Genomic DNA, 24,796 nt, shown 5'->3' with positions numbered 1-24,796 from the left:
TGTGTGTTCGTATGACGTAGCTCTGTATTAGTTTTCTTCACATCACATATTAGCATCACTGTGCTTTAAAAGCCACTGCCCAGCTCCCACCCCACACCCCTCAGTTTCTAAGGACTTTTGTGTCACCTGCTGGAAAAGTGGAGAACTCTCCAGAGCTAATGACATGCTTACAGTGTTCACTCATGTGACATCTTGGCTAGAGATCCCACTTTGAATCTTCTTTCTCCTTGATTTTGAGCTCCTGTTTTGAGTTGAAGTAATTGTCCTCTTAATGCTTGGCCAGTGAAGCGTGCTTTAGAGTGTCTTGGTCTTGGTTCCTTAACAAGCACACCACCCCTCAGGCTTATAAGGTAGATGTTGTTTTCCTTTCTTTCCCTCCCTCTGTCCCAGCCAATGTGCAATAATTATGTAGAGTTATAATTATATGCCGAGTTAGTTCCTGTACTCATAAGCTGTGTGTGATAAGGGTTCAAGGCTTTGATCTCAACTGGGCAGGGATGGACTCTAGGAGAGAGTTCATCACTGAGCACCATAAGGGGGGACCTAATGCCATATACACAAAACTCTTGCTTTCTCTGGTCTTTGGCGGCAAGACCAATTTGGTTCTGAGAATACCCCTATGTGGGAAATTGTTATTTTGAGTTGACATTTCAATTTACCTGGCACTGTTCATGTGATCCAACAAAACATTAAATGAACAGAGTTATACCAGTAGGAATGATTCCTCTGCAAGTATGTGTCAGCATCAGAAGAGGTTTTAAGGCTTTCAAAGTGTATGGTATGATGGCAGTGATGCAGCGCCTAGGATCTTTGTGCCACACCTTGTGATCCTTGGACAATCCAGAGTCTTTCTGAACGTGTCTGAGGGTATCCAGAGCCTTTCTGCTGATTACACTGAGTCACAGTTCAAACTCTATATCCCCAGTGGGAGGGAGTGAATACAACTAGTTGCATGTGGAGTGAAGATAATTTAACTGCTAACATTGATTTGCTACATTTGAAATTAATATCATGGAGATCACAAAAGTCCTTGTCCTGGCATTTGGCCATGGAAACCACAGGGGATCAGCGGAAAAGGATGCTATTGACCATTTTTAATCATGGCTTTGTGTTATAGAGAATGAAATTTTTGCAGTCATGAAAAGCCACTGAACTTACACAAAGAAGCTCTGAAAGACAAGCTCAAAATTTTCCAGATATATGTGATCGCATGTTCTGACAAATTCAGAATAATGGTGTGTGTCTAAGAAAAACAATGCTATGCTCATTGTAAACCAGGGTGGATGGCTCTTGCACAGAGGGCACCCAGCAGGGATCACAGGTGGTTGGATGATTTTTGACTCAGACTTTTTAGGAGACCTTCATCAAAGCCACTTACACTAATTAATTTCTGGCAGGGATTGGTGTTTCTCATATGGAAGACATTTTTTGGCAGCATGTGATTATCATCACCTCTACACAGAATAAATGCAATTGGCTGATCTTCCCTTTCTCCAGCCTTTGTAGCCTGTTTTTCTGATTCCTGATTTAATCCACAGAGGGATCCAGTGAAAGTCAATATGCAACAGCGTGGCTTCTCAGAATGACTCAGAGTATTAGACCCTTTGCTTTTAAATGGAAATGGTTAATCCATGCAGAAAGGAGAGATATATATAGTGAAGACTTGTCACCCCTAGTTGTTGATTTGGCAAGGAAAAGCTTGTTGACCTCTCACTGTAATCTATTTTCACTACCTAATTTATGTACATTAAATAATGTGTCTTTTATATGAGTAATTACTGTTCACTTGTAGTTGCCTGTTAGGCATTTCTCCAACACAGAGGAAGGCTCATGCTTTGTTCTGAGCAATAAAGACCTGAAAAGACCGAACTGGGCACACACCAAGGATCAAAAATACAGACGTGATGCAGAGGCAGATGCAGCACCCTTGGGAAAGCTGCAAAACTAAGGTCACTGTGTGAGGCTCAGGAGTTACCTGATCACTTGGCACAGTGGGAAAGCTGCTAAGGATGAGCACAAAGTTCCTGCAGGCTGAGCACCATTGCTGTGTCTGCTGCTTGAGGGACCAGCGTACAAGATGCCAGCACTTGGGCATGCACAGTGTGTCGAGGAGGCAGAGACAGACCTAAGCTTTGTAGTACCACCAGCTCCATGAAGGGCCAGTGGAAATGGAAAGGAAGAGTGTTAAGTCTTACTGGCCATATTGGGCAGTTCTGTGCCTAAAGAAGTGTTAATTTAAATGGCTTGCTAATAATTTGGAATCAGCTAGCAGAGATTTGGATGCTTTCCAAAATCCATGTTCAAACACCAATCCATTTCTTTCCATGGAGAGAGGTACTTTCAGCCCAGAGTATGTAAGGGATTTATGTAGACAAATCATACCCCACATTGAAAAGATCCAATGAACTCTGCATTTCCAAAAATCAAGGCATTCCTTTTGATGTGGATAAGCAACACATTCAGAGGACTAACTTAACCTATGTCCCAAAGGCAAATTGAAGTATCAACTAAGCAGCAGGATGCTTAACTCCAGACCCAGGTGTTTCCTATCACATCTGCAAGTTGTTAATTACCCACTCATATAATTATTGCTACAGTCAGATGTAATATGGGATGTGCAGTGACGGTGTGCATGTACAGTACTGAGGTGGATGTCTTGGGGGTCTAGTTCTAAGAGCTGCAGGCAGGATGATCTCATGATGCTGAGATTATGAATTTACCAGTGCTGTGGAATCATCTGGTTGTGACAAGTCCAAATCAAACCACCACCTTGAGCTGGAAGGTGCACTGTATAGATGGCCTTGGTTATTATATATGCCAAATGTTGCAGAGAGCACTGGATGACAGGTCTCTTGTGCATCTCACAAGTATAGCATTTTGGTTTCTTGCAGCAGTGTGGGATTTCTGCAGGTGAAATGTACCCATTGTGTCCGCTCTCAAAAAGTTGCTCACAGGTTCTCCTAACACATGACCTGCATGACTGGCAGTCTGAGTGTATTCAGCCCTGAAGGTTATGAGAATAAACATGTTTTTTTCACATGTTTTGGGGTTTTGATATTCTTGGAGGGTGGTTATGAACTGCTACAGTCTGTGATGTAAAAAACAGACCTTACCTTTGGTCTGTCCATCCAGGGTACTGGAGGGATTCTCATGGGAGTGAATTTGAATGGCACAGGAAGACAGTTGGAGGACATTCCAGCATCCAACCCTACATTTGCAACAACCAGTGCATGTGTGTATGTGTGCATGGGTGTATGTACCTACAAATACAGGAATCATCTAACATCTCTTGATAGTGGCAAAAGAACCACAGTGCGTTTGCAATTGCATAATTATTACCTCCATGCATGAGTCCTGCCTCCAAAAGACATTGCATCAAGCCACTTATCTCATGCACTGATGTTGCCTTCATTGTGGTGGTTTTGGGCTTGTACTGATTCTTCTGTTGGCACAGATGTTCTCAAATAAGGTCTCCCATTTTGAGAGTGATTTGATCCATCTGGCTAACCTTACAAAGTCTGAGATCCTTATGCCTAACAATAGGCAGCCACCTTACCAGCTCACTACCTCCTACTTAGCCTTTCCTCCTCTGTCTGTGTCTGCTTCAGGACTGAGAAAAATAAAAATATCAGGTGGAACATCTTAGACACAATGTCTTCACGATGGCTTTATTGCTTGTTTTCAGTAGTGTCAAGCACAGAGACAAACCTCTTCTGATGCAAGGAGATGAACCAAATACAAAGGAAAAAAATAGCCAATTCATTGCATATGTACGAAGTCAGAACAAAATAAATAACATCAGGAAAAAGGCCATGAAACAAAGTGGAGAATTCATCTGTCCTGAGAAAGCAGGCCTGTTCTCATTGGCATGAAGAATACGTCACAAGCACCCAGGTACATAAAAGTCCACAGAGACAGGAATTCTCTGTTCACAGCCAGTTTTCATCACTCTTTGCTGTCAAAGCCTATCTACAGGAGGGCAGAGGTGCTTACAGATTGAGTCAGAAGAAAAGAGTCATATGGCACCAGCTACTGACCAGCTTGAGGTGTTTGAAAGAGAGTCTGAAAAATGCACTTTTAAATTCAACTGTCTTTTCAAACTTAATTTATGATCACCAGAGTATCAAAAATATTTTTTTTTTTTAAATGTGCTATTCAGATTTTCTTTACATACAAATTTACAATATCCACCAAATCTGGGTATAAAACACTAGTGCTCTGCTGATGCCTAATTGTGTGTCCTAAAGGCCTGGCCCTCAGAACCCAAATGTGCATTATTTCCCTTACAGACCTGTTATGTAGTTTCCAGTTCCAATGTTTGTCTTCCCTGTGATTTCACAGTATGCTAGAAATAACCAGGGTTTCAAACCCAAGGTTCTTCAGTATATAGCACACCACCACGCAAGCAGACAAGGATTTAGGATGTTCAGACAGTAGGAGGCGGGAGAGATTGTCAGTGGGCCCAGGAAACTCCTAATTCCTAAAAGCCACAGTTCATAACTGTACAGATCTCCAGGGGAAAAAACAAGATCAATCATTGTAATATACCTCATCAGACTGGTAAGCAAATACGGGGTTTGGAGACAGGGTGAAAAGTTGACTGACTAAAAGAAAGTGGATTGAAATTCATGCTGTTGTGGATTTTGGGATATCTGACTCATTGTACCAGTTTGGGACTTAATTATTTTCCCTATTACATCAGTTTAGCTCCAGAATGCTACCAGCAGAGTCATTCCAGATTGATATGGATATATACGAGGCCACGAGATTGGCGTCCTGCTCCTGAAGGGTCATCTACAAGCATTATGGTCCTGGCCACCATAAGCACTGGGGTGTGACAAGTGGAGAGTTGCAAGACAGGGAGCTCAGGACTGCAGTTCTTGTCACCAAGAGTTTGGCACATTCATTAGTGCAGAGATAGCTCAGGAAGAAGTACAGGGCTGCGTCAACACTCCAGTCAAGATCCTTTCTTCAGCTAAATGCCCCACTGAAAGCAGAGAGGCTGAGGCACAGCAGGGCAGAAGCATGTCCTACATGGGCTTTGTTGTTAAACCTAGATTCACTTTCCAGAGAAGAACCACTGTTTCTCAGTCTCCTTGCTTCTGATATCACGTTGGATTTCCACAGGCCATTTATCAAACCAAGTTGAACTTGTGCAGACAGAATAAAGTAAGCTTCACAAGGTCACATACCGGCATATACAACTTTCCTTTTAGTCTGCAAATATTTCATGTTTTCTGCAGAAACCCACTGGGTTTTGCCTTGTTTAAACACTGTAAAGGTGGCAGGAATGGAGACAAAATAATCCCACCAAACGCCTTTAATCCCTGCCATAGAGAGAAGTGATATTCACTCCAAAGCTTTCTTTGGAACCTCATTTTTCTTTATAAAAAACACTGCCAGTCTTTGATTAATCAGTAGGTGCATCTCTCTTTGAAAGTATTTCCATCAGACTGGAGCAGAGATTTGTTTTTAAGTCCTTTGCTCGCATAGCCCTGTGACACAGACACCACCCTGCCTCATGGCTTCTGAGCTGAACAGCGATCAAGTGGGATATTGAGAAAGAAGTAAATCTGCTGATTAGTTAATGCACAAAACATTTTTCTCCAGTAACAGCTTCCTTGAGAAAAAATATAACTCCTTCTTAGGGGAAAAAAAAAAAAAAGTATAAACCAATTCAGATGTTTTACCTTCCAGGCTTTTTTGGGATCCCTTTTTCATTCCATAACTACAGTAACAATGCTGCTGCATATATGCCTCTGATTTTAAAAACTAGTTGTAAGTTAATGCCCTGAAATTCTTCAACAGCCTAGAATTTCATTACTGCTCTTTTTTAAACCCTAAACATGGTCACATTCTCATTTCTTGCTGCTTATGAGAGGGCCACAGAGCACTGTAAGTCCCAACTGAATAGAAGTATCTATAGTCTAACGTTTGTATTGAACCTTGTACCTCTAGACCTTCAGAAAATAATCTAATTTTTATATGTTAATAGTTTCATACATTAATAATTGTTTAACAGTTTAATCACTGAAATACAGTGACTAATTAACAGGAGGGGTTTAATGTCTCACTGGTATAAAAAAGGGAGTACACTGGTATAAAAAGGGGAGTAAACAGTTCTAGGCTGAAGATAAAGGAATTATTCTAAAGGCAAATTCCAGTTTCATGCTGGTGCAATTCAGAAGTCACTGAAGTGAAGATTGGTGCGAACAGGATCAGAATTTTTGTATAGAGTTTTGGAATCTTAATTCATGATCCTCAAACTTATCTAAAAGCCTAACACATCCAGGTATGCTATTCAATCTTGCCTTGCAGAAAATTAACACAGTTGCCTTCACTGGGGTAATTCCTGCCTTACAGAAGGGGCAAGGGGCTCAGACTGATGCTTTGTGAGCAACAGCATCAGTCCTGAGTGCTGCATGGTGTATTCAGCATGGGTTGAGGACAACTCAGTCTGGATTGTTGTTTGGAGTTGTGGTGAAGTCCTTGAACTCCATTTTACTGATGAGTGTATGACAACTAGAGTAGAGGAGGCCATTATTGGGTCAAATTCCTGCACTAAGCCACTTAAACAAGGGCCTGATCCGAATGTCATCATTCACTTGATTGCTCATATCCCCAGAGTGAAAAGCTCTGATTTCACCACTGACGACTCTGTTCTCTGAAAATATGAGGCCAATGCAGCTGGTCTGGCAGCTTTTCACTGCCTGCATCACTAATACTGCCATGCCTGTCACTGCAGGTATATTCAACACATTCACTTAATCTTCCAAAACCCCTTGACAGTATAATGGCAGTGTGGCTGCCTGTTCTGTGAAGAAATAATTGCAAGTAGGGTGCCTGGGGCACTGTTCCTGACATGCTAATGTACTCAACATTTTATCAAGGAGCTCCTCAGTTTAAGTCACATCTTCAGGCTCCCATGCGGAATAGTCTGGTGGTACATCTCAAGGACTGCAGAAGGCCCTGTGGCATCAGTAAATAACCAGCTAAATTTTTCCCTGTCATGTCTCCAAAAGGCAAGCCCATTCCTGCTGCCTTTGGCATATGGTTAATGCTGGCACAGGTCAGCACAGGGCTGACATGGAAAAGAAGCTGTAAATACAAAGCAGAAGGTCCGCCTTGCAAATAGAGTTACAAGCACGGAGTGAGGAAAAGGAGGGTGAAGAACAAGAGTGAAAATGCACAGGGTTTCTCACTGCTCATGGCTCACAGACATGGATCTTCTACCCCAGAAAAGCTGCCTAAAGCAGATGGGAAGGGCTTCCCTTACATCTCATAAACGAGGTTGTTGGCATTGGTGTTCCACTTATGCTCAACAGCTCTGTGCTCAAACTTCCCCTTTGCTTGTCTGGGACCTGGGACTTAAGTTCATACCTTAGGCACCTCAGTGCTCCTCTGCAGCCTACCAATTTTGTTGGGCATAAACAGCTATCATGATAGATAAGGAGGGTGAACGACTTTGCAGTCTGATGAATCAAATCTTTCCTAGACTGACGTTGCTTCCAAACTGAACTGGTGAGACGAAGCATTTTACACCAAGTGGAACAACTTGGGAAGCTGAGAGAGAGCTTTCCCTCACTTCCTCTGGGGTTCCCTTGCCACTAGCCATTCACCTGGTAAAATGCAGACCTAGGTCACAAATGCTTGCTTTGAATCTGGCATAGAAGAATTGGTGGGACTTCTCCAGCATCTCTGTGGGAGTCCTAATCCAGATCTGAAAGCACTCACCAGAGCAGCACCAGCACTAAACAAGAAGAGGGCCCTTGCCTCTGAGAACCTCACAGAGATTTCAATGGGGACCTTGTTCCTGCGGTATCAGGGTAGAAGGGCTGAAGTGCAAGCAACATGGGGAAATTTTAAGTATCCTCTTGGTTTCTCTGGATTTTGGGAATTAGAGAGATGCTAAAAGAGGATTTTGATGATCATATGGCATGTCAGTGTTGGATTCTAACTGTTAACGATATGGTTTATGTGTAATGTAGCCATAACAAAGATGGCTTGCACCTGTCTAGCCTGGGGTCTTGTCAAGAGTTTAATTCCAGGACCATGGAGCTGATTATTACTATCTTCACAATATCTACCTATCCTCTTACGTTTAGCAGTCTGGATAGCCATGGCTACACCATGACAGCATATGAGCTAGCTCACTGAAAACTCATGGTTGCATGTCTACCCTTCACGGCAGTTATGTCAGAGTATCTCATACCCTTTACTGACTTCAGTCCTCTATGCTGTTCTCAGTCTCACATGTGGAGAAATACTGTGGAAGCATCAAGCTCAGACGATAATAGCTATACCTCTGGGCACGTGTAACAACTGCCCACTCAGAGCTGAGAAAAGAACTGCATGTCCAGACCTGCAACTCTCCTTGGCAGTGAATCACAGATGATTAAGGCAAGCAAAGAAGCAAGACAAACCCCAAACCCACCAATCTAAAGATGAACTACATTTCATTATGGAGAAAAAGAAATCCAGATGCTGCTAGCACCTGGTAGATAAGTTGAGATCTCTAAACTCTGAAAGAGAAGTCAACCTTCCTTTCTACATACATGCACTGGTGACCAAGACTCTCTTTCACAAGGACATGTTATAGTAAGATGAAAGCAGCCCAATTAATTGTTAAGTGCACACATGGGTTGGGCAGAGATTTCTCACCCCCAGTGCAAAATTTAGGCAACCCCATTTGATATGGTTGGGTGGGATAAAAACACAAGCATCCACACCTTTGTGTTGTCTATCTTCTGACTGAGTTTGGGATTGTGGGGATGGTCTCAAAAGCAGTGTCTGGGAGCATGAGCTGCGTGTGATACCCTGTGAGCTGCCAGCCTGGCATGTGTGAGCAGGATTTGGTTTCACCCCTCTCCTACACCCCTACACCAAGAAAAGAAAAAAAAACCTATTTCCTTGGTTTTAACAGGATCCATGTGTGTTCTTCAAATAGGGATTGCCCCTATATGAAAACAAATAGGCCTTCAGAAAAGAGGTAAAACACACATGCACACCTTAAAGATCTAACAATGCCTTCATCATAGAATGAAAGCTCCCCACAAAAGCTGAAGAAGAAATCAATTTAATAGCTCCTTCACTCCATCCTGACTCCTGGAGTGCCAGTTACCATGCTGAAACAACTTTGTTCTGATGAAAGCAACTTTGCTTGCTGCTGTGACACTAGTTTCTTTTAATCTGGAGAGTGGCTCCTTATGGCAGGTCTGATTCAATTAAGGATTACAGAATTCTACATCTCCCTTTCCTGGCAGTGTGTACTAAGCAAATGCAAATGAATTACAGACCAATTGTTTTGCCTCGATCCCTAATGATCCTGGGTGTGTTAATTCACCGAGATCTATGGGCAAACTTAGAAAGAATGAAAAACATAGCCGGCTCTGCTTTTGGCTTCTGTACCTGTTTTTTATACATGCAAATCGAGTTTCCTGTTCATTGAAAACAACAAAACAAAACACAATGTCATGAGCATAGTGCAGAGAAGGGCATCCATGCTGCTCCTTCTCAGCCACCTGCTTTTCCAGAGGGCACCAAGGGTGCTTGGAAAGCTTTTGCTAACAAGGATGGTGGGCAATCAGCAGAACACACTGCAGCAGTGGGGCATCCTCCGAGGGGCTTTCCTGGTACTGCAGCTTCATCTTCACACGTGTCAAACACAGAGGCAGGGGCCATTCTGTTCATGTTCCTCCGGTCCCTTCTCCCCATGTCCCCAAGTCCGTCTTCAGTGCCTTATCACAACCTCTTATCAATGTGACTTTGGGCACATATGTTTGGCATTTTTTTTCCCGGCTTCTTGCCTACCTCTCTCCTTTACTGGCTCATTTCTTTAAAAAGTGCAATTTATCTGTTTCAGAGATGCCGGTTCTGGTAAAGCCACCAAGGACTCAGGATCTCCCCTCCCTTACCCCCCATACTTCATTATTTATGACATATCCGGATCTCACAGGCTCTCCTCAAGTGACTGGGACCTTTACTCATAGTTATCAGCCCCTGAGGGTTTGAAACTTAAGAGTGAAAGTTCTGAAAAGAGGGAGAGGAAAAGTTCTTCTCTGCCTCTTGGCTTGTCTATTCTTGTTCTGCATGCCAGTGGCTTTTCCAGTTTTGTGTCCTCTGTTGGCTCATGCAGAGCATGTCATTTCACAAGGAATTGTCATCATATCACTGATTCCTGGGGATCCCTCTGTCTCTCGGTTTCTCTCTTGGATGCTCAGTGCTTGGAGAGCCTCTCCCCATCACACCAGAGAGAATTCAGCCTGGAAGCCAGAGCACCGGCGTGTCTTTGGTGAGCATTTGGTCAGCATGGAGATCTGGGTGCTGAAGTTGGTGCCATTGCTGCCTAAGGAAGGGTGGTGATACTTCATGTCTGAGCCCAGGAACCGCTCCAGATGCCACCTCCGCCATTTTCGCTTGAGCTCAGCCTGGACCTAGGCAGTGGAAAGACAAGCAAGTCAGCAGAGGGGAGTATTTTCTATTGTTCTGATTTGATTGTGTGAGCAACTTGGCCACCTACCAAGGGGCCAAGAATTATTTTATAAAAGCCACTAAACTCAACTTGTCCAGATCTTTAAACCACACAGAAGAGAGGTGACACTCCAGACAGTAAACTACTAGAGCAGAAATCCCTGAGCTTCAGCAGAAAGGTGAGCACAGGGCATTTCTTATCTGATACCCTGAAGGTGGCAGACAACATTAATGGCAATACATTCTACACTGTGTGAGTATAATTAAGATTTTTTTTTCACTGCGCTGCTTTTGTCCAAATACAAATGATTTAACTATAGCTTGTTTGTAAAGCTGTCAATACAGCTGTGCTTTTTTAATAGAAGCTACTTGTTCCTGCTCAGGGAGTTTACAGACATCATCTGGCTTACACTGTCCAGATTCAAACCATGAACAAATCTGGCCACCATCCCTGTCCCCTCCTGCAGCCTTCCAGTCCAAACTTTTAGATAACAGTATGAATTAGACAAAACAGCTGTGTGTGAGGGTCTCTGGGATCAGTCAGCACAGGAACAGTACAATATGAGGATGCAAACCCCAGGACTGGAAACATGGGAAAGGCAAGATCAATGCCTGTAAGGTAGAAACAAGTTCACCTGGCACTGGTCTGTGTCTAAGAAGTCATGTCAATGCCTATATTGGTTTTGGATCATTAATGAGTTTGTGGGGTACTGCCCTGCTTCACACAGGCCTATTGGCAAAGGTCTCTGCTGGAGCTGGCCTATGTTCCTCGCGTATCTTTGCATGATGGTACACATGGCATCAGCACGGCTGAAAGCAGCACCAGAGCTGTAAGAGAGCAAACTGTGATTCTGGACTAGAAAGCTGGAATACAAACACAGATCACAGCTGCTTCTTTCTTGTCTATGGTCAGTTTATTGAGCTGGATTGATATGGATTTAATCAGTCTCTGCTGAATTTCTTATGGTCAGATGGAGCATGGTACAAAAATATCACTGCACTAACAAGCCTCCATCTTGGCAGTAGGCCTGATTCTGTGGAGGATTCATTGAGGAGCTAAGCATGAATAGGGCTTAGAAGATGGGCTTTATCCTGCTGAAGTGGTCCTTTTGGATCAGGGTTTATGCGAGATCATATGGGAGTTTGCTGATGCTGTCTCATGAGAGACTAAGCAGCAGCAATACTACAGTGCACACGAAGTTCTAATGTGTTTATTAATTGTGCTGGAAACTGTCAAGAAAATGGTTGTTTTTCTGGAGTGAGCAATTCAACTTGGATGCTTCCCCCCAGTATGGTAACATCAGGAACGGGACATTTCTCAATCCACTCTCTACAAGCATTCAATTCGCCTTAGCTGCAAACATTAACCAAAGAATACTGTTGATCTTACCTCCCCATTGAGAAAACAGTACAGAACAGCCACCACAAATCCCTAGAGGAAAGTACAGAACAGGCTTTTAGCACCTCTCAAACTCACTGCAGTCTCAGAGAAAGGGCACACTGCTGGGGAAGTAGTGCCCCTTAGAAACCACTTGATTGCATTTTCCCCATAAAAGGAGTAGGGGAAGATTGGTTAAGGTATTTTGCAGCAGATGTATTGGTGTGAGTTCAGAGATTGCTCCAGACTTGTGGTTAAAGACATCAGGAGTCAGTTCAGCTCTAAGGGTCACTTGGTCAATCGAACAGGAGCATTAAAGGCAACTGGAAGGGATACTAGACCCAACTCTCCTGCTTGGTCTTGTCAGCAGAAACTGGAGAAATCTAAACATGCTCACTAGTACATCATCAAGGTCAGAAAGATCTTAGACATGGTATGGGGCTAAATGGTTCTTTTTCCGTCTTCCCTGCAGTGACACCTCATTTTTGAGAATCTCAGCTTCCACTGAAAAAATTAAAAAACCCCTTCTGTCTAGCACTTATGGTTGCAAACACTAAAGACAAGGAGTGAATGTAGATCCATTTATCTCTCAAAGGAGAGATGCCAGATGTGAAGTGATGATGATGTAGACAGAGACGTTATCTCAGTCACCACTGAACAAAGCATGCCACTGACACATGTATGCTACATGGTGTCAGACAAATCCTGCTTGCTGGCTGTGAGGACACAAAGTGACTAGAGATGATAAATGGGTGGATGCAATGGGGCAAAATACATAAATAAATGCTTCTTTTCATGCAACAGCAGGGCCAAGGTTAACAGTCCATCACTGGAACTGACTGAGTGAAGCATGAGGGAGGGTCTAAGAAGCAAACTTCATCAGGGCTTCCTAAAGATTAATGCGGAGGATAGCCCCATTATCCATTCTCGCGGGGAACCTGTCTCCTATGCAGGATCTACAGGCAGGACTTGGCTTATTAACAGAGGAGAAAGTTCATGAAAATCAACTGGTTGAAGACAGACTAGGATCCTGTTAATGGCCAGAAAGACACTCCTCTCCAGGTCATTTATCTCATCTCACACCATGTCAATAATATATAAAGTGAACTGAGGTGCTCATTTTTATCTCTTTCGTACAAAAAACCCCAGGGTGACTAACTTACAGAGGTACATTTTCTTTTCCGGTGCCTAAAATAAGGAGAGAAAATCTTCTGGAATTCCAGGAGGCAAACCACAAAATTATCTTCCATCCTGGCCAAGCTGGAGTGAATAGCTTTTTCCCTCAAGGTATAAAAGTATTGGGCATGTCTGGGAAAATCCCAGCTCCTGTGTTTGCTTATTCCCTTGTCAAGCTTGTTATACTCCCCGCAGACAGACCTGGTGACTGACTGGTGGACCAAAGGGTGGCTTACCTGGAACGACCCAACCACGAGCTCAAAGACCAGCTTAACTTCTGCTTTGAAATTGTCAGGGAAGAAAGCAAACATGATGTAGTGAATGCCAAAGAGAGGGATCAGCAGCAAGGTGGACTTGGCCAGCCTCCTGTTGGAAAGACAAACATAAGGGGAGGGGGAAGAGGAGCTAAAGGGTTGGCTGATGAGAAACCCTGCATCTGAGCCCTACGCAACCCCAAAACGTTAATTTGCTGCAGTATGTATTTGCTGGTTACCTGGATCGTGATGGTGTAGCCCATATCATGCATGTTACATGACTTTGCTTGCCCTTAGGAGATGTGGTATAGGGCACTTACCCTGACGTCCTAGGAACATCCAGACTTTCAACAGCAGCCTTGAGCGAGGCGCGAAGCAGCATCAGGAGGCTGCCCTCGCCCAGAGGGAAGAAGTCTCTGGGGTACAGTGAAATGGAGGGTGTTGAGATAGCTCCTGACAGCCTCAGCTCCCCAGGATCTCTCTGATGACCTCAACTGGGATGCAATGACCTGTGGGGGTGGACCCTCAGCTGGGCACAGTCACGTGGAGGCAGTTCAAACTAAGCAAGGACCATGCTGGGAGCATTTCCATAGGCTTAGTTTCCTCCTTATTAACAGTTCTCATATAAATATATACGTGCTTCCAGCTAAGGCAGAGTGATCAGCCCTAGATTATTTTTCCTTGGCTCATGGACTGCAGATGGTTGGTGATTTCAGATGTGGTGACAACATAAAATGTGACATCTTTACTCTTAATAACTTCAATGGAGGTATTTCTTTCTTGCTTCTCTCTTCTCCCCCTCCCACTGGAGACCTTTTTTCATCTCCACAAGCTAAATCATCATCTAGCACTGTCCTTGTTTGCTTAGGATTTCTGAAAATGACAGCTTCTAGGAGAGAAATGGTATGTTTAGCTCAAAATAATGACAGGCTATTGCACAGTTAATATCTCCAAAGGAGGGGGGATGAACAGTATTAGTGCTTAATGGCATCAGGGTGGGTAATCAGAGGTTGAATTAGGAAGATATGATAATTTATTAAATATAATCATTATTAAAATATAACTGACAGAAGTAAAATTAAATCAAGGGCCTAAGGATGCTTATGGGGGTTTTAGCTCTCTTGGTCAATCACATCCTCCTATGTCCCTCTCCCAGAAGCTTCTGGAGGAATTGAAGCTATATCTGGGATGTTGGAAATACTTGTTCTTCCATCTGCAAGCCCTTCATCCCCAAAGTCTCATCAGGCTCAGTCCCCTCAGACCATCTTCGTTTATTTTGCCATCTGTATAAGCCCACTGGGAAGGCTGCTGTGCCAGCTTTATGCAGATGATGTTCATCACTATATCTCCCAACAGACCCTTCCAGCTTTCCTGGGGCCTGGCCCAAAGGCAGCTTGACATTAAGGCTGTGGTTGGAGGCTGTGGTTCTCTGGGGAATACCTGCTGGCTGAAAGACGGATGGGTGCAACTCATTCCAGGCAAAACAAGGGCCTGCAGGAAGCTGAGGAACTTTCCAGGAATTTGCCTTGCCTACCACATTTCTCACTAGCAGGCACATCCCTGCTTATAGTGAGTAGATCCAAAATCTGAGTCTTCTGGGATGTCTTGCTCTGCCAGAGGACTGTCACTGTCATTCGCGACCATCAGGGTACCACGTTCCTTGTTCTTAGAAGCAGTTCTGGCCAGTGTGACTCACAGTAGCATGACCCAGCCCTAACTGACCCAGCTCCTGACATATGAGAGAGCAATTAATTTTCTAAGCAGATCAGAGTTCAGTGAATATCAATACCGGCTTTGCAGAGATCTCTCCTCTGTCCCCAGTCTTTCAGGAGCAGGAGAGGAGATCGGTGTGATGCTACCTTTGTGTAACATATTAATAGAGACAGTGTTTGCAATCTCTAACTGATTAGAAAATCAGGGCCTCGGTTATAGCACTTCTCCTCCTGGTTGGACTGCGGCAATGAAGAGGGCATAAATGCCAGACATTAGGAGCCCCCTCCTCCAGTTTGCACAGCACCCCAAACCAGCCTCTTGCTCCCAGCACTGAGCTTCCCCAGAATACTGACATTTTAGATCTCAGTTTGACTTCAAGGCAAGGGCCATATGGTCTAGCCCTGTGATATTTAAAAGACTCCCCCCCCGCCCCCCTCTAAACATTGCAGTCTTCCCTAGTCATGGTGTAATTTCTCCCAGGAAGCTAAAGCCTGTCTGTGCAGGAGCCAGAACTGCTTGGGAGATTGTCTAAAGCTGGTTAAAACTACCTGCTGGAAGCCTTGGCTTCTCCAAAATCTCTTTATTTCCACTCCCACAGAGTGCACTTCTTATACCTACCCTCTCTGACAGATACACATGGTGACAGGTAGTTTAGGGAAAACACATCTTCACCAGCCTGCACTGAACCTGCTTCTCTCCTTGGGAGTGAATAAGAGTGAACCAACATTTCAGTCACGCTTATTGAATGCATAATGGAAAAGTTACCCAGAAAACTTTGATGACAGTATTGATCTATGAACATGTACAGAATAGAAAGACATGAATTTTGCACAAGATTTCTGTTGCAGAAAACTTCTATTTGCCTGAACTATTTCTGTCTCATTCTTGCACACGCCTCTCTCATTTCCAGAAAACTGTTTTGGGAGACTTTTTCACAGTTTTCAAGATATTAAAGCCCAGTTCACTGTAGCGTTAATGAGTGAGTCAGCAGCGCACCTGAACTTCCAGCCTGCAGCTAAACTGAAACCCGTTGGGATTGAATAATACTATCAACGTGTTATTTTTTTAATAAAACAAATAATATAAAATAAACAAGAGAAGGAGGGAGAAATGCAAATGAGGGATCCCTGATACTGTTAGTTTAAAATATTTATCTCAGATTTGGCAGTAGCAACCCATACATATCATTAGCAGCAGGTTTTTTTTGCCAAGATCTCTTTGGTCCTGGAGGCAAAACCCCTGAAGCTAGCAGAAGTATTTCAGGTAATAAGAGAATGATATATAAAAGAATCCAGGAACCTACAATTACAGATCACATGCTTAATGTCATTTATAAAAGGGTCTGGACCCCAGATGTCTCTACCGATAGCTGTCTAACCATTAAAAACTTAGTACCACACTGAGAACTCCCCTTGGTGGGATCCAGCCTTCAAGCTGGGACACAATGTTCTTGTCCGTATAAAGCGTGGTGTCGCATGTCTCACTGCAGTCACTACAGTCAGTGGAGATTTCCAGATGCCCCAGAGAATCTGGCTGGTGGCCAGCTGCCACTGCATAACAGTACAAGTCTCCCATAGGTCCTGGGTCCTGTGTGCCAGGTCCAGCAAGTATCTCAAATGTTCTAAAGCATCTTATATGCCTTGGACACCCTTAAGTGAGCAACTGATTCATGCCCTAATGGAAATGAGATGTTTTTCCATGTGGAGAAGAAAGGAGAGGAGCTGCAGATGAGATTATTTGTACTTCAGCGCTACCTCCCTGTTTGTCAGGGCAATAGGGGGAAGTCCATGTTACTGCGTGGTTGTTTTACATTTGTTTACAAGGCAAAGACAACTTCCCTGGCAGCTCCTGCTTCACTGGAAAATGTTAAATAAAAATCCCTAAACCCAAAGCTCAGCATGATCTTTGAGGTAATCTGGGCCTAACCCTTACGATGTGTGTTGGCAGCACTTCTGCTGAGATGAATGGGCTCCAGGCTGAAGCTTAGTACTAGAACATATTTCAATATGCTGATTTAATCTATGTACCTGGCCAAAGGTGTTGCAATCCTGGGGGTAAAAAGTTACAATGCCCAACTGGAAACATATAAAGGGAGGTGACAGAAGGGGTCTGGTAATGTTGGTGTGTTATGATGACAGAAAAAGGTAATTGGCTTCGATTGTTGCAGGGAGGAGTTAAGGTCAAATACTGAAATTTCCTTTCATAAATCCGAGAATCTCTTGAGGCAGATGAAATGCATAATTTACCATCACTAGATAGAAAGACTCAGAGCCATGGCTGGTCAGTGTTTTAGGACCATATCGATATTGTCTTCTATTTTGCAGAAGGATGAACTGAGTTCAGATTCTTCAGGGTACCTAAATGCACTGCTCCCTCCAAAGACTTAAGAGCAACAAAGATTTAAGCACAGTGACCATGTAGACACTGGACTTTTTCCTTTTCTGTTCTTTTCTAGTAATCATTTAATAAATATCTAGGCTAGTTGAAGTGCTGAGCCAGGACAGTGGCAAGAGTCAAAACCAAGCCAGTCTGAACTTTTGTTTTATTTGCATTGAAGCCAGAATAAATCCATGCAGACAGGCAGATTTCTTGTACTCTTAGAATACTGCAATTAAGACCAGTCTTGGCCACTGAGAGAGATACTGATCTCACTTGCATGTTGTTCATTATAAAAATCACCATTCAGGTCAGCCTTATATCCCTGAAATAAAAGCATTACATCAAACAAAACCTTTGAGAGTGCTACTTCTCAACAGTGAATAGAAATGCATTGAATTAATCCAATCTAATTTAGCAGTCTGCTTTAGGATAAGGAGAATTTGCCATAGATTCTATCAAATGTACTAATTTTGTAGATCTCTCCTCCTTTGAAAAAGGAAGTTGAGGGTAACTAGTTCAGAAAAGAAAGCCTGTACACTGTGGACAGCTACTCTTTATTATCAGGGTCCCTCTGCCTTCAGAATCAAATAAATATTGAATATACAAAGGAAAAGTAATTTTTGTTTCATGATCATTATTGCTGCTCTCATTTATTCATCACTAATCCCAGGAGAAAGTTTTCTCACCTGTCTGATCAAACTGATGTAAAACATGTCCAGCCATTTAAGCAAATGCCCAATTTCCTGATTTCTGATCGGCTTTAATTGATTAACATACTTGATTCTGATCAGTGCAGACAGACGAAATAATGAACTAGTAGCCAAACAGGTTTCCCAAAAATCATACAACACAGTTGAAAAAGTCTGGGACTTACGAATATTGGCTGGTTTCATTGTGTCCAACATCTGGAGAATGCAACTTTTGGACTAAGATACGGATGATGCAGATGAAGAGAATAAAGTTCACCTGTTGGGTTGGGGAGAAAGGAAACAGAGAAAGAATTAAAAAAATTAGTATTTTTCTCTGGTGAAAAGAGCTGATCATTATAGGTTAATTCCTTTCACTGCAATATTTTTGCCATGGAGCAAGCTGTTAAAAAGCCATGAACAGAGAACCCCATTCTGGGAGCACACAGTAAACCAACACAGGATGGCAGCCATCTTGGGCCTGACATCAGCCTGCTTGGGACTTTGTGTCATACATCCCAAGTATGATGATGTCAAACCCATAGAGCACAGCTATGCACGACGTCCTGCTGTGTGGGGGGGTGCCGACGACAGGGTGGGAAAAGAGCCTTGGGAGTTAGCAGAGTGACGGATGCCAATGCCCTCAGGAGATGGTGACATGGACCAGCTGCTGAGCATGTCAAAGACCAAGGCAGTGAGCCAGGGAAACCAAACCAAAACACAAAGCAGTACCCACTCCAGCAGGCCTCTACTCAATGCTATTTGGCACGTCTTCTCTGTAGAGAAGCTGGAGACCTTGTATAGCAAGGGACAGACCTCACTGATGCAGCAGAAAACATTCTCTACTAGGATGTTAGACCAGGGGAGTCTAGCTAGTGCCTAGATTTTAGATGGTGCTTGTCACTCAAAAAATCTCAAAGTGCTCCACCAACACACTCAAGCAATGTTAACCTTATTTAATAGCAAAGGCGTAGAGATAGGAATGGCAATTTCCTAAGTAGATGGCATGAGTTGAATGCAAATCTACTCGCTTTTAAGGTGCTATCCATTGAATTACGCTGTTATTCATGCAACACATATGACACAAAAGTGATGACAGATTTCTGTGGACTTAGTTTAGTTTTAGTTTGGCACACAACCTCCTTTCACGGTTAGTGAATGCACAAATGATTCTGATTTTTAGAGACTCAAAGCTGCAAGGGATTGTGTGAACCAGTCAATATGATTTCCTGCAAAAACAGATTGTGAAATTTCCTCCAGCAATTCCTACATTTATCTCAACAACAGGTGAATAAAGTAGACTGAAGCACATCTCTCAGACACTCTTTATTTTCAAAAGTTAGGTGATAGGAAATTAATTGTATTTCTTGGTTATGATGCATCTCTTAATCACTTTTTATCTACCCCATGCCATTTATCATAGTTTCTGTTCACAGTTATTTGCTTATAAAAATGGTTTGCCTCTGACTTGGTGGCAAGTGAAATTTATCAGTTCAAACCAGTATCGTCTAGATGAATTACTCTAATGAGCATTGATAGCACACAAGCTGCTGCACTAAAGGTAAGACTGGAGCAGTTAAATACTGACTGTTGGCTCCTAGTGATCAAGATCAAACATGAACACAGGACAGTGATGAATCAGGTGGAGTATGACTTATAGACAGTATAGTCTCAGCATTGCATGGTAGAAGATGTGGCTGTGAGCCTACTGGAGAAGGTGTTTAGTTTATTTTTCAGCCTAGAGTATATTCAAAAGCACTGGATCTGTCCCCAGTGCTTAATATTTTATATATCTTATATATGTATTTCTTCCTTCCATTGAGATCTATGCTTTATTTCCACGGACATGGAGAAAATGTTGCATTCCTCCCAGAAGAAACCTGTTGTTTAACAGGCAGCAGTTATCATACCCTTCCTTTGTGCCAGATTTGTATGATATCTACAGAAGGAAAATCAGAAATTGCTGGGTAAATTTTGTTTGGCAATGAGGAAATATATTGGCCAAAAGAAAATAGAGACTCATTGATCTGAGGAGAACAGAGTGTATTTCTTTAACAAAAGGTTATCTTGGGAAAGGGAAATACTGTCTGTAGCTTTATATGATGATATAAATATTTTGAGATGTGTCATCTAAGTATTGTATTTCTTTTCAGTGAGGTGAATAGAGTAAGATGTAATTATTCAAACTGTTTCAGTCTGAAATCTCTGCATGAAAAATGCTACAGAAAAGTCTTCCTGTAAAGGTCATAATGTACATGGAATAAGAAGAATGTATGCCTAAGAAAAGATTTCTGTTTAAAAGAGATATATTTGGTTTGATTTCTGTTGCATTCTTTTTCTTCCATTCCCACATACTTGCCTTCATTTAAGAAAACTCAAAGCTAAGTTTAACTCAAGTTTATTCGATTTCAAGTCTTGGCTTGATATCTGACAGTGGAAACATGTAATATTCAACAAGGATGGAAGGATTCAGAGTTCCTCAGAAGTGTCATGCTTTCTGTGGTTAGAATTGATCATATCCAGAGAAGTAAGAAGGCAAACACTTCTGTTGATTTATCTGGAAATTAGCCAGGCTTCTCAAGAACTTACTTTCAGATTTTAACTTTGCATTAGATGCTATAATCTGGGGGAATTAATCTAACCTCTTTGTATCTAGGTAGAAATTTATGGTAGGACTCATTCCATTTTATGTTATAGTATTGGCATCTACAACTGAACAAATCATCCTGGGATCTATCAGCTCAGAGAAACAAAAGCATTAATGGAACAATTAATCTGATTGAATTTAGACATCCACTGATTCATTAGACAAGATGAGCCTTTCCTGGATCTCTAACCATGTTCCTCAACCTCTTCTGGCTAAACACACCCATGGCTACTGGATCAGAGTGTTCAGGGCATCTAGCTGAGATGGAGGTGGTCAGAGTTAAATCAAATGAACTCCACCTTGGTTGTTCAGACACTCAAGTTCTTCCCATGTTCAATGCTTAAAGGTAAAGATGTTTATCCAGGGGGTGAACTTTCTCATCCTAAAAACAGACATTCAGTATACAGTGAGATTTTATCTGTCAATGCATTTTCCATGGACATTTACAGAACACTTCTCAACACCCCTTCACCCCCCACACTTAGTATTAAAGATGGCTTTGCAGCCAGCAGAATGTGCTGATACTTTACCAAAATAGACACCAAAATAGGAGTTTTAATGATCCACCAGAATGGGGATTCCACTATTTCCTCCCAGCACCTAAAAAGAAACAAAACCAGACTTAAAACATCTATCAAAGCAAACAAGCAGCTTCTCAGATGCTTGGTTTCCCTGAATGCTAAAGATGGCTGCGCTAGGTTATATGAAGAGGACTAAATCTGGTGTGCATGAACTGGGAAGGGCTGAAGACTTGCTTTGCAGTGTCTTTGAGCACTGGTAGGTAGCAGTTGCCCCAGATGTAATGCTGTGGGCTCTCTTCCCATTGGTAATGGAATGGGCTGCAGGATGTTATCCAGGGTTAATGTGTGGGAGGATGGTGAGTTACTTGTTTATCCTACACTGACGTCTGCTACAAGGATCAAAACCCACACATTCTTGAGGTATCCCATGCCATCCACCATCATGGATGGGGTTTTGCTAAACATGGAGCAATTGGGACCACCAGAAAAAAAAACAAAACCCACATGCCCTTCTGAAAAAGATGACAGCCTATGGTGGGATTAGTCAGACTTCACGTAGCTAGCTGCATGTGAGCTATAGATCTAGTCAGATTAAGTCCATAGGGTCCAGGGTGTGATATATTTAATCCTGAAGTCAGAATTGTTTGCAAACCACACCACTCACATATGTCACCTGGAACTATTTTAAAACCGACAAGATAATGACAAAATAGGAATGATGTAGCAATGACTAATATTGCTTGGGGCACATTTCTCTGCAGGCCTCACAAGAGTCAGGTGATCGAAGGTGCATTTCTATGAGAGCATTCATGAAAATTGGTCTGCATTCATGTCTGAAACAGGTTAGTGGAACCCATCCATTTCACCTGGATTCAGCTCATCTGATTCAAAATGTTGACAGCACAAGTAATAGTAGATGAACAAAGGTACTTTTAGGGCACAGTTCCTGAGAACTATTTTAGGATGAAAAAAGTTTGCACTCTGCGGAGTAAATCACCACTAACTATAAAAGGAGACTATAGCAAGTTGCTCAGATACAGATGCTTATACTTAGTCAGGTGCATGCTGTCCTTTCATTTAGAATTAAAGCGTCCCTAATTATGCCTAGCACACTTCATTTTAAAATAAGTTCAGGCAGTCTGAATGAAGGTCACTTTAATTTGGAGTTAAAATGTTTAAGTTGTTTAACCAATCTGAAATAATTAGGTTTTATTTAATCTGGATTAACTTCCTGTAATTTTTCTCTGTAGGTAATTTTAGTATGCCAAAAAAAAAAAAAAAAAGTTTGGTATTAGCACCTCCTGTAAATTCACACTCTGTTTTACTTGGCACAAAAATGTAGAGCTCTGAAAATGCAAAGAAGTCTGTATTTTTATTAAGAGTTGCTGGAGCTGAGTGAAAATATATAGTAAAAAAAAATTGGCATCCATACTGTTTATATCCTTTGGTCTCTGTGTCATTGTAGAGGCTATTTATTAACAGAGTAAATAAGGTAAGTTTTATGCAGATAGAGTGAAACCATAAAGAAGTCAGTAACCCTCAGGAAATGTGTTAGCATGACTATAAATCAAAAACACAGTGAGAAATCTGAGCTGCTTCTCTTACTGAAATAAGAACAAATCAGGACACATTTGGAGAGGGAAAATGTACAGAAGGAAACAGAGTTAACCATGCACTGCAAATGCAAAAAGCAAGGGCATGCACAGTGAGTACATAATAAGCACCTGGTTCCTCAACTCCCTGGAGTGTTTTCTCATAAAAGCCTTTCCAATTACCATAGTTTGACTGCTTGAGTAGAAGCATGAAAGAGGATTGCAGGATCAGATTCTATTTTACTTGCATATATCCTTGGATAGCTCCGATACCTGCCTCATTTACTTAGCTGTATTCTACCTGCTTCTTATATAAAATATCAAAGGCTGCTGATAGGTTAAAGAGGATGAAGAGCGGATCCTAAGATCTGCCTGAGGGGGGGTGTGTGGGGGAAAGTTTTTAGACTTCTTCTGTGGGAGAGCTAATGTGCATGTACATTTATTATGTATCTGCTGCATGTGCATATTTAGGGTCAATTCTGCAGGATGCAAAGCTCTTCTCTGAGCATGGGGCAGCTGCTCAGCTGGTATCTTTGTTATACACAGATTACAGGGCCAAATGTGACCGTCAGGGTCTGCTGAAAAATTCCCTGCAAATATCTTGACCAAGCGATTGGAAACAAAGAGGGTGAGTGACTGGCCTCAGTTGTGTGTCTTCATTTCCTGGTTCATGCTGGCAGGGCAAAGCCTCTGCTCTGCTCTGGCTGCCCTTGGGGTTAGGGCAGGATGGCTGGGTTACTAAAGCTGAAGGTCTTTCCTTGGCCCTCCTTGGAGATAAAGGAAGGAAGAATTAGAGAGGAAAGATAACTGAGTCCACAGGCTTACCCAACATCAAAAAAGTAAATCCTGACTATAGTCCAAGCAGTGATGAACACAGATGGGGCACCTGACAAGAGAAGAGATGGTGTTACTGTCAGAAATAATTGCCAATGTTTTTGGGGCTGTTATCCCCCACTCTCCATCCCTCCTGAGTGGAACAGGTGATGCCTTCCCTCAAGAGTGGGCAAATGCTTCACATTTTCAATGCTCACAGCAAACAAGCAACATGTTGCCTTTCTCTCCCACTGGCCATATAAGATGAGTTTCCCACAACTGCTCCCTAGCAGATTTATCTTCCTGTTGAAGTGCCTATAAAAAAAACTTCTGATGGTGAAATGCAAGGAATAGGAATCACTTCAGACATCTACAATAGGGACACCTGTATCTAAGCCAGTCACCACAGACATTCTTCAACATCAGCAGGGAGATATATGTACTTCTAACACACAGGACATCTGAGCTACTTCAGATGTTTGCTTTAGGACAAGAAATATTCTCTTGGACTCCCTTGCTTGTATTGCCTGGATCTCCACTGACAATAAAGGGAGCCTGGAGTGACAAGTTCACATATAGATATCTGTAGCTGGCCAGATGAAACTGCCTCTGCTCCTCACTGCACGACCTTCTGCCTGACTAGGGTGGTCTTGTTCTATCCTTGTGGTTCATCTTTTCTCTGTCTTTTGTCTTTGATTAGATTTAGATTGGAAATAATACAGGAAGGATGCGTTGCTTTGTTCTGCGAGAGTCACAGTATTGTGCACCTTTTGTTACCAGTGTTTTCTGAGTTCAATGGTAATCAAACCAGTAAGAACTGTAATGAGCGTGTCCAAATTATTAATGCCCGCACGATCCATTTCAGGTCCATCACTGGTGCTCTTTGCAAATGATGGATGACCGAAAGGCCAAAAGATCCTTCAAGTACCTGTAATGTTCTTGACTTGCCTTTCCTCAACCAAGCAACCTCAGAATACATTTACATTTTCTTTAAAACCTACCAGCTCAACTGTGCTGAAAGAAAGGGTATCTGTGCATAAGGAAGGTTTAAAGAAGGTATAACCTGATTAACTGCATCTGAAACAACTTCCCTTTCCCTTTCCCTTTCCCTTTCCCTTTCCCTTTCCCTTTCCCTTTCCCTTTCCCTTTCCCTTTCTCTTTCCCTTT

General features: G+C 42.5%; 1 protein-coding gene across 1 annotated transcript in view; it reads right to left on the bottom strand.

Annotated features, from left to right (window-relative positions):
* Positions 1-4,132: 4,132 nt before the first annotated feature.
* Positions 4,133-24,796, bottom strand: part of VIPR1 (vasoactive intestinal peptide receptor 1) — an 81,068-nt gene continuing 60,404 nt past the window's right edge. The window contains exons 7-12 of the mRNA XM_026842606.1: positions 23,642-23,702; positions 21,234-21,303; positions 18,245-18,336; positions 13,261-13,390; positions 11,861-11,902; positions 4,133-10,433 (exon numbers count right to left, since the gene is read on the bottom strand). Coding sequence (XP_026698407.1) covers positions 10,242-10,433; positions 11,861-11,902; positions 13,261-13,390; positions 18,245-18,336; positions 21,234-21,303; positions 23,642-23,702 — 587 coding nt within the window. The 3' untranslated portion in view covers positions 4,133-10,241. The remainder of the gene's footprint in view (positions 10,434-11,860; positions 11,903-13,260; positions 13,391-18,244; positions 18,337-21,233; positions 21,304-23,641; positions 23,703-24,796) is intronic.

The sequence above is a fragment of the Athene cunicularia genome (genome assembly GCF_003259725.1).
Source record: "Athene cunicularia isolate RWA chromosome 2 unlocalized genomic scaffold, athCun1 chr2_part1, whole genome shotgun sequence".
Taxonomy (NCBI): domain Eukaryota; kingdom Metazoa; phylum Chordata; class Aves; order Strigiformes; family Strigidae; genus Athene; species Athene cunicularia.
This window is presented reverse-complemented; position numbering and strand designations above follow the sequence as displayed.